General features: G+C 33.9%; 1 protein-coding gene across 1 annotated transcript in view; it reads right to left on the reverse strand.

The window, feature by feature from the left end:
• SCN7A (sodium voltage-gated channel alpha subunit 7) overlaps nt 1-19,997 on the reverse strand; it is a 77,976-nt gene that overhangs the window by 38,255 nt on the left and 19,724 nt on the right. The window contains exons 7-12 of the mRNA XM_004428232.3: nt 17,932-18,138; nt 14,400-14,469; nt 12,514-12,655; nt 8,100-8,288; nt 1,926-2,022; nt 1,010-1,248 (exon numbers count right to left, since the gene is read on the reverse strand). Of these exons, the coding sequence (XP_004428289.2) occupies nt 1,010-1,248; nt 1,926-2,022; nt 8,100-8,288; nt 12,514-12,655; nt 14,400-14,469; nt 17,932-18,138 (944 nt within the window). The remainder of the gene's footprint in view (nt 1-1,009; nt 1,249-1,925; nt 2,023-8,099; nt 8,289-12,513; nt 12,656-14,399; nt 14,470-17,931; nt 18,139-19,997) is intronic.

The following is a 19,997-nucleotide window of genomic DNA, read 5'->3' on the forward strand; positions in this document are numbered from 1 at the left end:
TGGAGTCTGTAGTACAAGGACAGACTCTTACATGTTATATAACAATCTAATGTCAAACTCTATATACAGAATCCTCAATTATTTTAATAAAAGCTATGCTGGAAGAAAATAAAAGAATATTTGAGGGTGAAATCTCTTCATTTTGAAGTCCTTTTTGGGATCTGGATTACATATTTAATATATTAATATTAGTAATTAATATTTAATTTTTTAAACTATAAAAAAACTTTTTTTTTAAAGTACATATATGATCCAGAGAAAAAAGCAAAGTAAACCTATGAAAATTGTCTTTTGAAAACTACAAAACTAGCAGAAATAACTAAATTACTGTTTTGGTATCAAGTAAATGCGTAATTCAAAACTGGTAGCAGTTTGGCTCCTTATATTAGTACCAAGCAACTAAACAACAACAGCAATAAAAGCAAATCAAGTTAAACAATATACATTTGCTTGAACATAACTTGTTTATAAACTCACAGAAATCTGTTTTTTCTTTTGCATTGTATGTGAAAAAAGGATAGGTGAATCTCAGAAATACCTTGCCAAAATGATAAGCTCCAATGTAAGGCAAAGACAGGTGGTTAGAGAGACAGGGTGAGGGGCAGTTGTAGTCGGGATTCAGAATTCAGGTATCAGTGAAGAACTTATGTCTGTTATTTCACCTCTGCCCTACTCTGATCTAGGGGCTATGGTACTCAGAGAGGGTATATTTGGGAAGGGAGAGGAAATAAATAATTTCCACTTAACCGGACTGCCAAGAAGCTGGCTAGGAATCCCAAATTTAAATAGCAGAATTTTATACTCTAGCTATAAACCTATTCAGTGGTAAGAACATTTACAAAGCAGGGCCTGGGGCAGTGGGGCAGAGACACAGGGACACAATACTTCATTCAATACTCATATAATGCATTTGAAACATATTGGAGTTATAAAATAAAATAATGGAGATAGTGATGACTAAAGAAAAGTTGAAATTGCAAATAAAAATAACGTACAATGATAGCCTTACCAAATTTCCAATGCTGAGAATACTGATGGTTTCTTCACTCATTGGATAATGTTCCAAGGCCAAAAAATACATGTTTAGAATTATGCATATGGTAAGAATAAGATCAGTAAATGGGTTCATTATAATCATATGGACAAACTCTTTCAATTTTAACCAACAGGGAGAACAATTCCAGATCAAAAAAGCTTTAGCAAATTTATACCAACACAATAAGCATCTCTTCCTGGATTTTTTAAGTTCTGAAAGAACAGAAAAGTTAAACATTACAAAATTGGTTTTTTAAGTTCTAACTAATAGAAAATTTTGAGCTTTGCATGCAAAGAGAGGTTTGAAACCAGACTTCTGATTTGGAACTAGCAAATAGAAATATTTCATACTAATAAAAAACAGAGCAAAGTAAATTTCCTCTATTTTTTTCATGCTTGCTGAGTTAGACAAATGAAAACTAGACAAACTGTGTATTAGAAGCAAAATATAGGAGTATCCCTCAAGAAAATAAATATGGAATAGTTGAGAGTATTATGATTTATAATTTCTAGATCTACAAGCTTTATAAGATAATGCCTTTCAACATTGCCCATATAATGAGTTACTGGTTAGATGTAAAAAAGCAGAGACAAATAGAGAATTAATATGTTAATGTTATATGTATGCCAACCTCTATTTTTAGTCATGTTAACACTTCTACATCATTTTCAACATTAAAGAAAATTCCTTGGCACTCTTTGATGACCCTTTCCAATGTTCAAAACACTATGCTTATGGAATTTTTATGCATTGTTCATCTTAATATTCTCATGTTATTCCTTAAATTTTAGTTAATATCATCTAAAATTCTGAAGAAATTGTACAATTTCTTTAAAAGTGAATCTTATGAATAGTACCTTCCACAGTGCCTAAATATTTTTTACTGTACCTTCTTTATGTCTGATAGTAGCATCATCCAACATATCCAAAGAAGTGATCATAGAAGGTGGTGATCTTTTCTTCATTTCTATTTGTATGGTCTTGGTCTAGAAATAAATTTGATGAGTCTAATACTGGCTTCTTCCCTTTGTAGATCCAAGACTGTAACTATAAGAACGTTTATAACCTTCTTAAAAATGCTGATTCTTACCTCCAGGAGCCTTTCTGGGTTCCATCATTTGCTACTCTTTACACTATAGGCAGTATTAAACTAATTTGGGATTGTTTGGAAAATGAATGTGTATAACTTGCAACTCAGCAAAATAATTTTATACTATGAGGTCAACTGTAAAGGAGCAAAGGCTGAGAATATTAGTGGAATGACCCATATTTGACAAAGAATTCAATGTATAGTTTAGGATTATTGTAAAATATCCAGTTGGCAAACATGCTACCGAATAATAACAGTATTTCTCTAACACCTTAAATTTTTTCCTTGAGGATATCTTAATTTTATAACTTTGTAAACTATTTTGTAAATTATTTTGATTTTCATAAAATCAAAATAATTTAGTTTTGTGATGATGAAATAAGTTTTGAAGAATATCTACTAACAGAATGGATTTAAAAGGGTTGCTTTGGTTAGAACATATATGATAATTCCATAAAAGAATCACTTCACTCCGTCTCTCATGTCTCTTGAGTAATGGTTTTAAGACACCCTCTATCTTGCTGATGTGGTTACACAGAGTTAAAAGGAATCCTCACATTGGAAAGACCCTCAAAACTCCTAGGCATTGATGTAGATGTTAAAAGTTATATACATTCATAATTATCACAAGTATAGCCCCAGATGTTTCTAGTGACCATGTGTAAAATACGTATTTAAATTTACAGTCTAAGAAACTGACAATGGGTTGATGATATTACAACATAGATTTTCTAACAGTTTTTACATTTGGCAACACACAAAGAATCATAATATTTGTGTATTTGTTAACTTGGTAAGTAGGTGAGGCTAAATAGGTGAAATTATAGTAAGTAAATTTCAATAGGTGAGGCTGCTCTTGAGTAGAGTTAACTGGCAGGGGGCTGCTCCTGCCCTAACACTGAGAGAATTGGTGGTTGAGGCTCACTGATAACCCCTACCCAGCACACTCTGGGTGGTAAGTTCTGCTGCAGTCTATCTGAAATGGCACAATTGATATTAAGGGAATCATATTCATCTCATTCAGTATCAGTCAAATCCCCACTAATTTCACAAATACAGAGGCTAGAGGAGGTGAAAACCAACTATACTACACACTGAGTTCCATTAGGAAAATGACAGATTCTGCAGGTCTACAGACCTCCATTCCCTCACTTTTTTTCAATTGAAAAAGGAAGCTAAAAACTCAGGATGTGAGGTTAATTTATTTATTTAAACCATGTTTATTACAGAAAGTATTTTTTAGCTGATCTGTAAGGTTACATAAAGTATGTTATAATTTACACAATTCCAAATTTCCATGAGTTAAAAACCAACAGAAATACAATTTTTCTGTTATTAAGATCTGACAGGGATTTCCTAGGTGTATCTTTATAAAGATGATACTTTGTGATATAGTGAATAGTATCCTCCACTATATTCTTAATATAGGAGAATTACTTCTTATAGTGCTGTTTCTGATAATGACAATGTTTGATGAAATCACACCGAAGAGCAATACAGTAAAGATAATTGTCTGTGTGTGGGATGTGAGGGGGGTGGAGAGGTAAAGAAATAATGTTATTGTTGATATAGTCAATGCTCAATTCTCTGCTAATATGGCTTGAATTACGGATATATTTTAGAATATAAATTAAATGAACCACATATCAGTGTAGTAATGTATTTATCTTGATTGAGCTTCTCAAAAATATTGAATGCATTCCCACAAGTTGTCCAACTACTAAGAATATAGCTATTTTACAATGCAAATTGAGTGGATCATAACTCAATAACTTTCCTTTTTGGAAGTTTAAGAGCTAATAAGGGCATATGCCTGAACTTTAGACAATCCAATTGTAAAATTAGACTGGAAAAAGGGGCGGGGATTCTTTTTCTCAGGACAGGTTTAAATTTTCCTTGGAGAAGAGGTATGAATAAGGAAGAACCCAGTCATATTTCTAGCATTTAGCAATGAATATCGGAAGTATTCATCTTGGACTCAGACTTGCTGTCTCTACTGCAGCCACACTGCCCTTTTTAATCCTCTGACTCACTCTGTTCCTTCTCCCTATATAGCATGGACTCATTCTTCAGATATCAGCTCAAATGTCATTTCCTCATAAAAACCTTTCCTGACTCAGAGAAATCCTTTATTACAGGCTCTCAGAGCAGCAGGTTTCTCTCTTTTACAGCATTTGCCACAGTTTCATTTAATTTTTTTTTAGTAGAGAATAATACAACCACCAGGTACCCAATATCTAGCTTCAACAATTACTAACATTATACTCTTCGTTTCACATGCATTACTCACCCTACTTTTTTTCCTGAAATATATTAAATCAAATTTCAGACGTCATATAAGTATCACAATAAGCTTTTAAAAAAACAATCACAACACCATGATCACAATCAGCAAAATTAGTAATTACTTCATATTATTCAATATCCAGACCATGTCAATTTTCTTTCACTGATTAAAAACATCCTATTACAGTTGACTTGTTCTGATCAAAATATAAAAAAATCCACGTTGTATTTAGTTCTCAAATCTATTGATCATCTAGTAATTTTGAATTTCTTTTTCCTATGTGATTTATTTGTTGAAGATATTGGGTCTCTTATACTGTAGAATTTTCTACATTCTTGATATGGCATATTGTGTATTTTTAGTTTAATTTAATGTGTTGTCTCTCTCCTATACATTAGTCTCTGAAAAAAGATGGCTAGAGCTAGAGTATTATTAGACTTAGCTTAGATTTTGGCAAGAATATATTGTACGTGGTCTTTTGTGTTTCCTATTTCATAACATCAGGAAATACATAATGCTTGGTGATCATAGAGTTATAATTTTGTGTTTATGAAAATTTTATAGTCTACCTCTCCATTAGACCATTAGCTTCATGAAGATAGATACTATATTTGTATTTATTAAATCTTTTTTAATCTCCAATGCTTAGTACAAGGCATATCATATAGTAGATTGTTAATTATGTTTTATTTAATTAGATAAACCATAAGGATGTAAGTTTAGATGGACAAATATTTTTGAAAATATTTGTATTCCTACAGCTGTATATATCTGATTCTCTTCCTAAGCTTTTGCCAGTAACTGACAATTCATAGGAAATTTTCACCCACAAACTGTGTAACTGATGGAATAATATTGTTTCAGCATTGAGCCTCCAGAACAATAAAGTGGTGAAAAATGGGTTCTCTGGCTGTTGAGAAATCAGATAACCAATAAATATAGATCAAAATCTGCAACTGGAACTCCTCAATTAGGATTAAATTTGAGAATTCATGAAGATGCTTATCATATGTCTGGCACATAGTTGACACTCAATAAATATTATATACTATTATTATTATTATCATTGTCATTATTATTTTAATTATCCCTGAAAGGGGATATAGTCACAGACTTAAGAATGTTATGTTGATGGAGTATCCTGTGCCTTCTTGTATTTGTCTTTCTGTATTCCCTATAATTAGCTATTAACATTTTTCTAGTTGGTTAGTATATTCTAAGCACTGCCAAGTGCTTTATAAGCATTTATTTCATTTGAATCTCACAACAACCTATGAGACAGATACTACAATTATATACAGATGAAGAAGCTGAAGTTTAGAGAGGTTAAAGACTTGGCAAATATCACACATCTATTAAGTGGCTAAAATGAATTGAAATCTGTATTTATCTGACTGCAAAACTGTGCTTTTAGTCAATACGATCTATTGCTTTTCTATAATGTGAGAATATGAAATATCTAAGCAATCTCCCAGTAATTCCAAAACACTGGAATTAGAATCTGACTAGTCTTAAATCATATCAATCACCTAAAGGGTCCTCAGTACGTCCCATTTTAAATTCTTCTCTCTCCGGTGTTTTCTTATGTATCAATGAAAAAGGAAAAGAAAATAAATCTCGTGAAAATGACCCTCACTTTCACTTCCCAGAAAACTTTTGCATGACAAAATGTTCTAGTACTCTTCCAGAAAAAGAAATCCTTTATAATTTAGAGATTTTGATTAAAATCAGAAAGGCTTTATGTGATCCAGAGCTGTCAAATGAATGGCGATATTGGGAAATTGGGAAATAATGTAAATTCTTCATAAGGAGAGTTAATAAGGCATCTCATCTTAGGATAAGAGAAGTATTGTGCTCTTGGGTACATTTGTGTGTAGCCCTTTAAACCTGAAATGCCACTTCAAAACAAATTACACATTCAACATGTCATTCAAACTCTAATTATTCAATCTGAAGGATTCCAAACTTCTTTCTTGGGATAAAAAGCTTTTGTAAGTTGTTTTTCTGTGACTTCCTCATGGGTGACATAATGGCTATACTCAATAGCCTCTTTTTATACACGTTTTCTTCATATGGTCTATAATTGCTTCTTGTTTCAATGGTATCTATGTTACGGACCTCGGACACAAGTATCTATCAATAACTTGTCATTTGGTATGATCCCACATCATGTCATTCAGGCCCCACTTTTTGGTAGAATGACTTTTCTAGAGCTTCTTCATTGATGATGACTTAATGAAAGAGCTATATATGTAGAGGAGTTAACATTTTCCCCTTTTTGACCTAGAAGGTACCTTTAGTATTAATGAACCTCTTAGCCAACCTTACTACATATTCTGCTTAGTGCCAGAATGTATCTTGGCCCTTTACTTTTCCCCATCTCTTTTTATCCTCCTTATATGAGAGAGTCCTGGGTATAGCTCCTTTCTATTCTTTGTTTGCTCCCTCAGTCTGTCCTTGTTCATCTGCTAGAAAATGTAGTTTGAGTTTTTTTTTCCCAGTGTAGACAATCTTTATTAGCGGGTGTTAAGAGTGCAAAATAGTAACAAATCCAGAGGGATGGAAAAAGAGGCAGGCCACGGCTCCCCTCCCTCAAGTGAGGGCCCTGTAAACAGGCCAGTGGGGCAGGAACACTTGACTTGACTATGGCCACTTTGGGCCCATCACTCTCCAAAGAACAAGCTCCCAGGCAGGAGGGCTCCTCACAACATGGGGAAGGCGGGGCAGGGAAGGGAGCAATGCCCAGGAAGAGTCATGGACAACGTCCCACCCCAAGCCACTTGGCTCCTGCCCACTGCACACCTTGACAGCTCTGGGTAGTGGTGTTAGGATACTGGGCTAAACCTATCCCTCTCCAAACTGAGGAAGAGACGTGAGATTGCCAAGTCCTGTGGAATATAAGAAAGTGACTTCTGGTTGCTTCCTGGTCCTGTTCTTCCTTTTAGCACACTTAACAGCACAATTTAGATTTTTAATGATAATTTTCTACAATTTCTTTAATGCTACTTCTGTCAACACTTTTAGATTCATAGAGCAAATCTCTTGTTATGAGGCTAAAAATCTGAAAATAAATTCAAACACAACGCTTAAGTAATTGAAAATTAGTTAAAACCTTATTAAGTTTTACTAATCATGGATTTAAGTATTCGATGGATAAAATAATTTCCTATATCATGATGCACAGTGCATTTCCTCTTGAAGGAGCTAGAAAGCCAATGAAGTGAATTTTTTTCTCTTTTTACAACTTCAGTACTGTACTTTTATCCATGCTTTTAGTACTTCATGATTTCTAAACTATCACCTTTGAGTTGAATGCTAAAATTTTCCAAAGTTAATTCTGATGTGGTGTCTGAAGCAAGTTTGAATTAAGAAACTATACCTGCATTAAGAAAAGTCAAATTTGAAAAAGATATAATATATCCATAGTTTATAGCAGTAGTAACACACCTTTAGGAACAAAAAAATTGTATATACTAAAGAAATCTTTAAAGATGTTGGTCACTCTTACCACAGTTCACTCAGGAAAGAATGTTATGTAGCAAAAGTGCTCTTATTAAAATCACTTTTCATCTTATCATGTACCACACACAGATATGGAGCATCTAGTAGAAGGCAATATACTCCAAGACCTTGAGAAGATAACTCAAACTCTGTGATTCTAAGAAATATTTAAAAAAAAATTATACCTCAGCTGCTTCATTTTCTTCTTGAAATTCTTTTAAAGTCTGCTGAAATGGTTCAAACTTCTTAGCCTTTTCAGCTTCTTCGTAGGACATAGCGAGTGCGCCCAAGAACAAACTTGTCATATAAAAGGCAAACCAAAAACTTATCACAACAAAAAATATCATGTAGACCTTCCCAGAAGCATAAAGGATCTACGAAGAGTTGGAAAATAAGACAAAAGAGGAAAACGTTATTTGTCTTCCTGTAATCTCCTATTTTAAAATGAAAAATGAAATTTTGTTATGACAATAATTTAATTATAAGTGGAATGTAATCACAAGACAGTTTAAGTTCTGTCTCTACTTGGAAAAATAAGCAAAAAACTCTTCAACTTTAGATACACATGTAAGATATAAAATATATGGTACAAAACCAAAGGAAGAATTTAGTAATTTAATTGATTTAGAGTATTTGACTTTTATATCTTCGTTAATATAAAAAACATATTGAAAAGAAAAAATTTTGATCTCTCAATAAAGAAAGCTAGGCAGTCTGAATATGGAAGATTATGTCCTTAGCAGTAGACTCTTTAAATATGTGAAGTTTAATGAAGTCAGAGAATGAATGTTTGGAGATCACTTTCTTCTGATCATTACTTTATGGAAAGATCACAACAAGGTACAGTCAGGTCTATTCAAAGGAGTGGGGAACAGGAATATTCCTATCTGTCAGAATACCTGCTTTGGTGAAGAACTTTTAGGCAAATTACATGCAAAAGTCATATAGTTCACTTGTATGAAGTCACTTAACGAATAGAAAAATACAAAATTTTAGATTTCCAATCTGAGCATTGAGTTGATTTTATTTCATTTTTAATTTTTGTTTATTTATTTATTTATATTTATTTACTTTTATTACCTAAGATAGGTCAAAAAATTTAAAAATTTAGAAAATTATGAGTAGACATTATCAATCCAAAATACAGTCCACTGATTTATTCTCATTGATTAAAAGTAAATGAATGAAATTCAAGAAAAAAAATGGGAATAGTTTTAATTTTTAAGCATCCATTTGAATTAATAGATTACTATTATTTACAGAAAATATTGTGTTGATATAACAGTTAAGAATGTTTACAGATTAACAGGAATTTCTAATATTCAACCAGAAATAATTTCTTATTATTCTATAGTATATTTGTCTTTATTTATTTATTTATTTTTTGGTGAGGAAGATTGGTCCTGACCTAACACCTGTTGCCAATCCTCCTCTTTTTTTGCTGAGGAAGATTTCCCCTGAGCTAACATCTGTTGCCAATCTTCCTCTTTTTCTTGAGGAAGATTGTCCCTGAGCTAACATCTGCCTATCTTCCCCTTTTTGCTTGAGGAAGATTGTCCCTGAGCTAACATCTGTGCCAATCTTCTTCTATTTTGTATGTGCGTTGCCACCACAGCATGGCTTTTGATGAGTGGTGCAGGTCTGCTCCCAGGATCCGAACTTGCAAACCCCAGGCCACCAAAGTGGAGCTCGCTGAACTTAACCACTATGCCACCGGGCTGGCCCCAGTATATTTGTCTTTAAAAGTATTTTTAATAAACCCCATTAGTCCAGTGAGTCAGCTATTTAGGATTTGGTTAAATATTTTTCCCACTGAACTAGCTGTCATGTACAGTAGTACATTCAGGAGTCAGTAACAGATATTATGTAGTATACTGCAGGCCATCTACATTAATAAATACCTTATGAGGGCTGGCCCGGTGGAGTAGAGGTTAAGTTCACACGCTTTGCTTCAGCGGCCTGGGGTTCGCAGGTTCGGATCCCAGGCGCAGACCGATGCACCACTTCTTAAGCCGTGCTGTGGCTGCATCCCATATAAAGTAGAGGAAGATGAGCATGAATGTTAGCCCAGGGCCAGTCTTCCTCAGCGAAAAGAGGAGGATTGGCAACGGATGTTATCTCAGGGCTAATCTTCCTCAGTAAATAAATAAATACTTTATGTTTATTGTCTCATTAATTTTGTGCAACACCTTTATGTGATATTTACTATACTATTATTTCCAATATGCAGAAGAGAAATGAAAATTAGATAGGCAAAATGATTTCCTAAAGATTTCACTGCTATGGGAGAATGCCTGAATCCACAACTTTTGTTCTTTCCACCATATGAAGCTGGTGGAGGATAAAAGTATACACTCTTATTAGGATGGAAAAGTGCACAAATTCTATTATATTTTAGTATAAAATTGGGGCCAATTATAGCCCCCATATGATAGGTTTGTTATGAAAATCAAATGAAATAATGCATGCAAAGATCTTCGCCCATGGCAAATAGGCAATACACATTAACTATTGTTAAGCATAACTCCATTCCATGAAGATTGACACTTGGTTTTCTTCATTTTTGTACACATAGTGCATCAAACAGTACTTGGATCAAATAAATATTTGTTGAATGAATGAAGAATTATATTCTCCAAAACATGAGCTGTATTCTTTAGGAATAATTGCTGAACTTCCCTAGCCATAGTCAGTTTAGTTTAGGGCAATGCTCACAGTATAAATTCAGTCCAAATCAAAGCAAACGTTATCCACCCTAGTTACTAAAAACTTAGAGTTCAATAATGATGAAGGTCCTGTATGGACTCCAACACCAGGCACTCCCAAACTGATTGCTCACTTCACTGGTAGTGGGAAAGGATTTCCTCTAAGCCAATGCTACCAAGAAAATTAGCTAACATACTTTGAGGGCTGTAAATAAAGGCAAGACATTTACTATTATATAAAGTGACATAATCCATAAATATTCACTTAGATTTTTTGTTTATTAAAATTTCATTAAGCATTTCTATGTGCTAGATGCTAAGAACACAAAAATTAGAATAAGACAAATACTTCTTCTTAGGTAGTAGATCTCCTAGTGGGAGGAAGAGCTGAACAAACAAGTAAAATAACCACTGTCAGAGGCAAGTATAGGGTACTGTGGAGTTCCGGTAGAGGATATGCCTAACTTTGAAAAGAGGGCTTGAGGAAAAGCTCAAAGAAGAAATTTGGCTTATGAATTTGAGGTGTGAGACTGAAGACAGAAAGAAATTTGAATTTAGGTGGAAGGTACAACATATACTGAAACAAGAAATTATGGGAAAAGCTCATTTAGGAAACAGCAAGTCTTTTTTAGGCTCAAATAAAGCAGAGAGTATATATTGGGATATTGTTAGGAAATAAATCTGGAGAGTATCTCCCAGTTCTTACGGAAATTTCATCCCATAGGAATTTGGAAACCACTGAAGGATTTTTAGAAGGAGGATTACAAGATAAGATTATTTTAGAAATAAGAAGTTCCTAGTGTTGTGGAGGAGGAAAAAGTTTGGGAAATAATATGAATATTAATCTTACAAAATTAGAAAAATATAGTTTGCATAAAGAAAAAATGTCACTTCTAATATTTTCATGTACTTCTTTTACTAGAAATATAACTGTACTACATGTATGTTTAGTTCACTTGATTTCCATTTAATAATATATCATGTACATTTGTGCCAAAAATATATTATATAATCTTATCATTATTAATGGCCTGTACACACACACACCATAATTTATCTATCCAATTATAAAAAGTATGATGTATGTGTTCAAAAAAGTATGCTCTCCTTCAACTATAAATACTTCTGGAGTTTAAAGTAATTTATTTATTTCATCTAATATCTTTTGATATTAACTATGCTGCTAAAATAACATTGCATATTCTGTGGTAAAACTCTTAAAAGAAAAACTGAATCTCCATTTTAATGAGTATTACATCTTTCTGAGAAACTATGGCCCACAAATCATCAGTTATGAAGAGAGACTCTCAGAATTTGGATTTCAAATCTCATAAAAGCAAGTCTTCTGTTATTATAACTGGACCATGATTGAATTTTAAAGGGGAATGAGAAGAAATAGAAGAATTGAAAAGAAATAGTACATTGTAGGCATTCCATAAATAATTGCTTAATACATGGTAATCTCATAGGTTCAAATTTTTTGACTAAATAATTAGTACCTAGAAATGCTCTCTACTTAGTTAATATCACTTGTATGATATCACAGAGCAGGACAGTGATCTCGGGCAGATACATGTGTTGTAACTTTGGGGAGGTTACCCAACTGCTCTGACCTTAGTGTCTTCATATAAAAAGCAGATATATATATATATGTATGTATTGACCTTGTAGGATTGTTTCAAAGACTAAATGAGCTATCATACATAAGAGCACAGACTTGGGCACAGTGTTAGCATTTGGTTTGACATTCAACAACTCTGGTTCTCTTTTCTTCTGTCCTCAAATTCTTCTTCAGGTAAAAATTTAATAAACTACATTACATTTGACCATCATTTTAGAAGGGAAGAGCATGGCACCACTCTTAACGTGCAGTGCGGATTCTCTCTGTTCTCACCTGGTGATAAAGTGCTTCAGGGTAATCCTGTGTCATTAACCGAAACAGAGCAAAGAAGGCCCAGCCAAAACTGTCAAAATTTGTGTATCCAGAATCAGGATTTATGCCAGCTTTTACACACACATACCCTTCAGGACACTGACTAAAGAAGACAAAGAAAGGAAAAACCGCTCACTCTTAGATGACGGTAAGATTATGTCCAAATCATAAATATAGAACACCTGCCCCTGAATAATAACAGTCTCCCTTTTCCACAGGGAGTAACTGGTCTCCTCCCAAACAATTCCCAGTAAAAAAGCTGCAAATAACTTAGATTTTATATTGATATAAGCGAAGAGTTGTTAATTAAGCTAACAGAAAAAATGGCCTCACAAATGGCTTTTGCCAAGCCTTTGTTCAAGATTTCTTTACTACCCAATATCAAAGTGAAAGAACAACTGATGGAAAATAACACTGATAAAAATAGAACCGCAGTAGTTGAGGGTTTAATTTTCAAATGATCTCACCTCAAACCCTGAGATCCCATTATTTAAGAGTGAGAAAACATTTATCACATCAATAATTTACAAGCAGTACTTGCATTTTGGTAGAAAGATCTGATTAAATATTTATTTCATCTCCTTTCATGGAGTCTTCATACTTTTATCTATTGGGGGCTCGGGTGTTGTGGTTGATTATTACAGTAGCAGTAAATTACGCTTCCCTCTATCCACACCCTTGTGTAGCTCCCTCCGACATTATTCTGGCTTTGGCCATGAGACTTGTTTCAGACATTTGTTAGTGGTTAACAAATGTGATACAAACAGAGGTTTAAAAAGTACTTGTGCATTGAGGTTGCTAAATTGCTGACCCACAGAATCTGAGCGAATGAATTTTTGTCCTTGTCTTAAGGCACTAACTTTTGGGATATTTTACCATGCAGCAAAGTATGATGGCTACAGGTGCAACATTACGTGACTTTCTCTTCTGCCTTGAAATATATCAATCTGATTCTGATTATCCCCATGACCAGATAATTTCCAAGCATTTGAGGTCATATTTGAGTTTGGGATGTCCACAAAAAGGGTGAGCTAGAGTGGGATGGCGTAGACACAATGAGATGGATTCACAATTTGGACGTGAAAATAGAACGGAATCTCAGCAGTAGCTGGGCAAACAGTTGAGCAAGTGACAAAATGGCCAAATCACCTGAATACAACTAAACTACATTACTCATGCTCCTCTCTCACCATGTGCCTTTTGTCAGTCTGGGCCCCAGAGCCTATGAAAGAGCTGAGCCTACAGATGGGTGTCAAGTCATCCCAGCTGAGGAAAGTAACATAAGGAATTACGTGAGTCATAGTACTGCTGAGAAGCACTCTATTTCTATTTTCTGATATCTTCATCTGAAATTATAAGACAATAATACTTAAGAGTTTCATCATCTCACTGAAGAATTATTTATAAGTACCATTTTTGAGAACAATAAGCTTTTTGTTAACGTAAATTATAACCATAAAAGATATACAAGCCATAGATAAGTGAAATAGCATATCTTTACTAGTTCTTTTCTTCAAAGGCTTCTGGCCAAAGAAAAGACTATATTGTTTTGCTTTATAATCCTCACCAGCTCTGGGGCACACTGAATACAGACAATAAGATCCTTGTTCAAGTCCCAGCTCTGCCATTACTAACTTCTTGATCTTGAATAAATCATTTAGCTAGTGTGTCTATCACTTTTTACTGTGAAACTGGATTAACAGTATTCTATATTGTACACTTCTCACCATAGTTTTGATGATAAAATGAGATAATGCAATCAAATGGGAATCATCATAAGGCAATAATCATTCAATAAATACTATTGATTGGTGATACTGACTTGATAGAACATTAACACCACTTACCCAGCATCTGTTCTGTTGCCACAAAGGAGAGCATACCTTTCTCCTTCTAAATAATAAAAGTTTTCTGTTTCTGAAAAATAAGAAAGAAATGATATTCTTTACCTAATCTTGAGTAAACAGCATATCTGAAATTATTTAAATCTGTACAGATGAGCAATCCCTCTCTACAGTGAGAAGGAAGGAGCAGATAGCCCAGCCTTTTTTATCTAGGAGGCTATCCAACGTCTGATGCACAGGCCAAAAGAACTCTGGCAATTCACCTAGTTCACTGCCCCAAAGGCAACAAAGCTCAGCATAGAAAGAGGAGAATCCCTTTCAAAATTAGAATTCAGGAAAATGAATATAATCAGCCAGGTGTGACCAGACTTCAAAGGAGAAATTCCCAAGACTAATCTGTTTGAAAGCTGAAATCCTCTTCTTCCAGGGTTTTTCCCTAATGATCTTCCTGAGCAGAAGACCAGATTTTTCTGTCTCTGGGTTTAATTTCCATTCTCTTTCCACTTTGAAGCTTATTTTTCTCCGTGGAGCATCCAGTGCCAATTACTTGCCCTGATATCATCTAATTTCCATCACAACCCAAGCTAATCAGAGTCATAGCCCATAGAATTTATCCAGGCATCCTTACCTGTTGTCAATCAAAATGCAGATTGTGTATTTATAGCTATCAGTCACCAGAGTTGGCAACATACATGCAAAAACATTGGTTTTTTAAGTTTTGAATTCAAATCACAGAGATCAAACCCATGAGATCAGTCCTGAGGGTGTGTGTGTGTATATATATACACATATACAAAGCATACATATATATACACATACAAATACATATATGCAAAATATATATATAGCTACAAAATTGAATGCTCCAATCTCAAATAATGTCACTTTAATTTGTCACCTAAAATAATTTTAGGAGAATTTTTAAGTCATATATAGGAACCACTGATCAAACCTTTTGAATGGCAGTCAAAAACCAAATGAAATTTGACATTAGTAGAACTGGGCAGTCCCAAGTCCTTTCTAAATACAAGGACTATGACATAGAAATTGGGTCAAATAATGTTTTACAAATATGATATTTTCAGCAATTTCTAGCATGTTATTTGAGGACATGGAATGGCTAGAATTGGTAATCTTTAAAAAGTGATTTCTTTAGAATATAGTATTGTAATTTAACAAAGATGAAAAGAACCTGACTCTGTTTTCTTAGCAATAACCAGTGAAGTAGCAAAATTTGTTTGTTTTTAAAATAACTAGCATATTTTGTTACAACATCAAAGAAACCAAAGGGAGGTATTTCAGTTGGAATCTAAGATCTAACATCCCCCTCCTGGTGTCCTCACCACAGAATTAGGACCATGAAATAGACACATATAATAAGGAAACATTTCACATACTCATATAGTAACAATTTTGTATTACTTGCATCATAATCATATTATGAGTAAACCAATGAGTAAAATTTAAGATATGTTTTAGAACTTATTAAATACAAAGTATAAATAAAATTAATGTAGAAGGACTACATAAGATTCAGCAACACTTCATTTTTATTAGTTGAAAAATATGCTTTTATGCTCAACATCACTAGTCATTAGGGAAATGCAAATTAAAACCAAGATGAGATATCGCCTCATGCCTGTTAGAATGGCCATCATCAAAAAGACAAGTGATAACAAATGCTGGTGTGGATGTGGAGAAAAGAGAACCCTTATGCACTACTGATGGGATTGTAAATTGGTACAACCACTATGTAAAACAGTATGGAGGATCCTCAAAAAATTAAAAACAGAACTACCACATGATCTGGCAATTCCACTTCTGGGAATATATCCAAATGTAACAAAAACACTATCAAAAAATATCTGTACTCCCATGTTTATAGCAGCATTATTTACAATAGCCAAGACATGGTAACACCTGACTGTCCATTGATGGATGAATGAGTAAAGAAATTGTGGCACATGTATATAACGGAATATTATTCAGCCACAAGAAATGAGGATGTCCTACCATTTGTGACAACATGGATGGACCTTGAAGGCATCATGCTAAGTGAAATGAGTCAGACAGAGAAAGATAAATACTGTATGATTTCACTTATATGTGGAATCTAAAAAACAAAAAAACCCAAACTCATAGAAAAAGAGATTAGACTTGTGGTTACCTGAGGTGAGGGTAAGGGGGTGGGGGAATTGGAGGAAGGTGGTCAAAAGGTACAAACTTCCAGTTACAAGATAAATGAGACTAGGGAGGTAATGTACAAAATGATGACTACAGCTAACACTGCTGTATGATATATAGGAAAGCGAAGAGAGTAAATCTTAAAAGTTCTCATCACAAGGAGAATATTTGTTTTCCTTTATTCTTCTTTCTTTTCCTTTTATTGTATCTATATGGGAAGAAGAATGTTAGTTGAACCTACTGTGATAATCATTTCACAATATATGTAAATCAAACCATCATGCTGTACAGCTTAAAAATATATATATGCTTTTATTTTTTTCGAAATACTGTCAGAAAGGATCTGATAATTTTAGTATGAGATAAAAATCCAACAAAAGAGTATGGCCTGGTGAAAAAGGAATGGGTTTTAAAGCCAGATTGAGCTTGGTTAGAATGCTAGTTTTACCACTGAGTAGTTCCAGTATGCTGGGACATTCACTGACTTTCTCTGAACTTCCGTTTCTTCGTTTGTCACAGGGGTTGTTTATGTCTCCTCTGCAGGATTATAGTGAAGATATGGGATCAGGCATGCGAGTTACTTGTGCACAACAGGTAAGCAGTACTTACTTGGCATTATTTCTATTAGCCTAAATATTTTCATTATTTACCAAAGTATAACTCAAAGCATTTAAAATGATCAGCAGTAACTGAAATCCAACAACAGTAAGAATTTCTATGACAGGGCTGGCCCCGTGGCTTAGCGGTTAAGTGCGTGCGCTCCACTGCTGGTGGCCCGGGTTCGGATCCCGGGCGCCCACCGACGCACCGCTTCTCCGGCCATGCTGAGGCCGCGTCCCACATACAGCAACTAGAAGGATGTGCAGCTATGACATACAACTATCTACTGGGGCTTTGGGGGGAAAATAAATAAATAAAATCTTTAAAAAAAAAAAAAGAATTTCTATGATGTAGGCCATTTTTTGATTTATAGGGTCACCCCAAAATTTCTAATGAGTAAACTTAAATTCATATTTTAAATAACTTTATGGAAGAAAGGTAGTTTCATGAGGATTCTACTCTGATGAAACTGCAAATAAGACTTTGGTCATATTTATTTATTTTTTAAAGGATAAAATTTGCAAAATTCAGCAATTCCAAACTTAAGTTTTGCTAATTTAACTGTCTGAAGATTGGAACTTTGCGATCCTGATAAATGAAACTGATCCAAATGAGTACTCGAGCATAGTTACAGCACTTACACGAAGTTTGTTCTGACGTGGAATTTGTTCTGCAGTTGCATGGTCAACATTTCAGTGAAGACTGCTCTACTGTTAAGAAAAATTCTAATCTTTTGACACGTTAATCTTACCTCGAATATAATATGGGTTACCAGTTCTGTTGTGCAGGGGTTCAGTTTCATTTTCTCGGGGCCATCGCAAACATTTATGCTTCAGGTTACCCATGAAGAGCCCCATCCCAATTAGAGAAAACACGCTCAGAAAAAACAGAGTTAGGATAATGACTCCAGTAAGTTTCTTCAAGCAATGGATGAGGATCCCTACAAAAGACTTCAGACCTGAAAAGAGATTTGTTTTGGTAAAATAAAATATCTTAGTAAAGCAGCATTAGCAAACTTCTCCCATGGCAAACGTATACTCCGTTGAAATCAATAGCTTTGTGTTTTATAATCAAATTCATCATTATCTAGGTCTAATAAATAAAATGAATAAAAATCCAAACTTTGAGGTTTCTGTATTATTTCTAATTTATTACACCTGAAAAAATAATTTAGACACAATATTTTAAAATTAGCTGTTTGTCTGTTCCTCTTTACTACACAAAGAACAGGCTTTCTCTCTTAGTTACTGCTTTTCATACCAATCACCATTGTTTATAAGAATAAGTAGGGCCGGTCCATGGCTTAGAGGTTAAGTGTGTGCGCTCTGCTACTGGCGGCGGGTTCTGATCCTCAGCACACACTGTTGCACCGCTTCTCCGGCCATGCTGAGGCCGCATCCCACATACAGAAACTAGAAGGATGTGCAACTATGACATACAACTATCTACTGGGACTTTGGGGGAGGAAAAAAAAAAGAAAAAGGAGGGGGATTGGCAATAGATGTTAGCTCAGAGCCGGTCTTCCTCAGCAAAAAGAGGAGGATTAGCATGGATGTTAGCTCAGGGCTGATCTTCCTCACAAATAAATAAATAAATAAAACTGTTAAAAAAAAAAAAGCATGAGTAAAGCAATAGCATTGTAGATCAAAATGGGTTGAAATGTTGAAACAAGAATTAGTTTGAAATAGCAGTATTCTACACAATCTTTCATTAACTTTTTAAGAATTAATTTTTGGAGCTGATAAAGTAAAACATGAAACAGTTTTAATGATTAGGAATGAGACTAACACACAACTGTGATATATGTAGGCTGTATTTATATCAGAATACTTATTAATCGAGAATTCAACCTTAAAGCTGCCTTTATTTTAGAACATTCATTTTTCTAATTATTAAATAATACATGCTCAATTCTGAAAACATAGAAAACAGGAAGAAACATAAATAACATAATTATACTTCATAGATGAAAATACTATTATTTCCCTTCCTCCCTTCCTCCTTTCCTTCCTTTCTTCCTTCTTCTCTTTTTCCCTTGCTCTCTTGTTATTTGTTGGTCTGTCTACCTTTAGGATTCTAATAACTGCTCAGCTCAACAATGGAAGAGAATATATTAGCTCTGTGATGCCGAGCAAGTTATCAACATTTCTATGCCTCCATTTTATTATCTTTAAAATGAGGATAACAATGCCTATTTCATATACTATTGTGAGAAGTGAAAATCCATTTTTTTTAAATGACCTCCACAGATGATTGGATTTCTTGAGTGCATTAGAATAGAATTGAAATAAAGTCATTCTTGTGGTTAAAGAAATGTGATATCTAGATTAAGTATATGATTTTAATTGCTAACATACTGGAATACACATTTATAGCCTACTTTTGCCACTTGGAATTAGACTATTTGTTTTTGCTATATGCAGTCTTTTTTAAGTGCTACATTAGAAATGGAATTTCTGTATTAAAATATATGACCATATTTAAGTATTGACATATATGTTCAAATTGTTTTCAAGAGATGTTGAACCAATGTATAAACCAAAGGCTATAAATAAATAGTCAAGCCTTCACTAAAACTGGGACATCTGAAAAAAATATTGCCAATTTATTAGAGGAAATATGGGATCACTTTACTTTGATGTAATTTCTGTGATTATCATAATGAACTTTTAAAATATGTATATTTGCACTATGTACTTTTTATTTGGTAACTGTCATGAGTCCTCTGTATATTTTTGTACTGAAAAAATGTTTTTCATATTGTTTTGTTAGAATTATTTTTAAGAGTAATAATTCTTAAATAAGAATATGTGTGTG

Source organism: Ceratotherium simum, chromosome 9, assembly GCF_057802395.1.
Source record: "Ceratotherium simum simum isolate JZ-2026a chromosome 9, ASM5780239v1, whole genome shotgun sequence".
Lineage (NCBI taxonomy): Eukaryota > Metazoa > Chordata > Mammalia > Perissodactyla > Rhinocerotidae > Ceratotherium > Ceratotherium simum.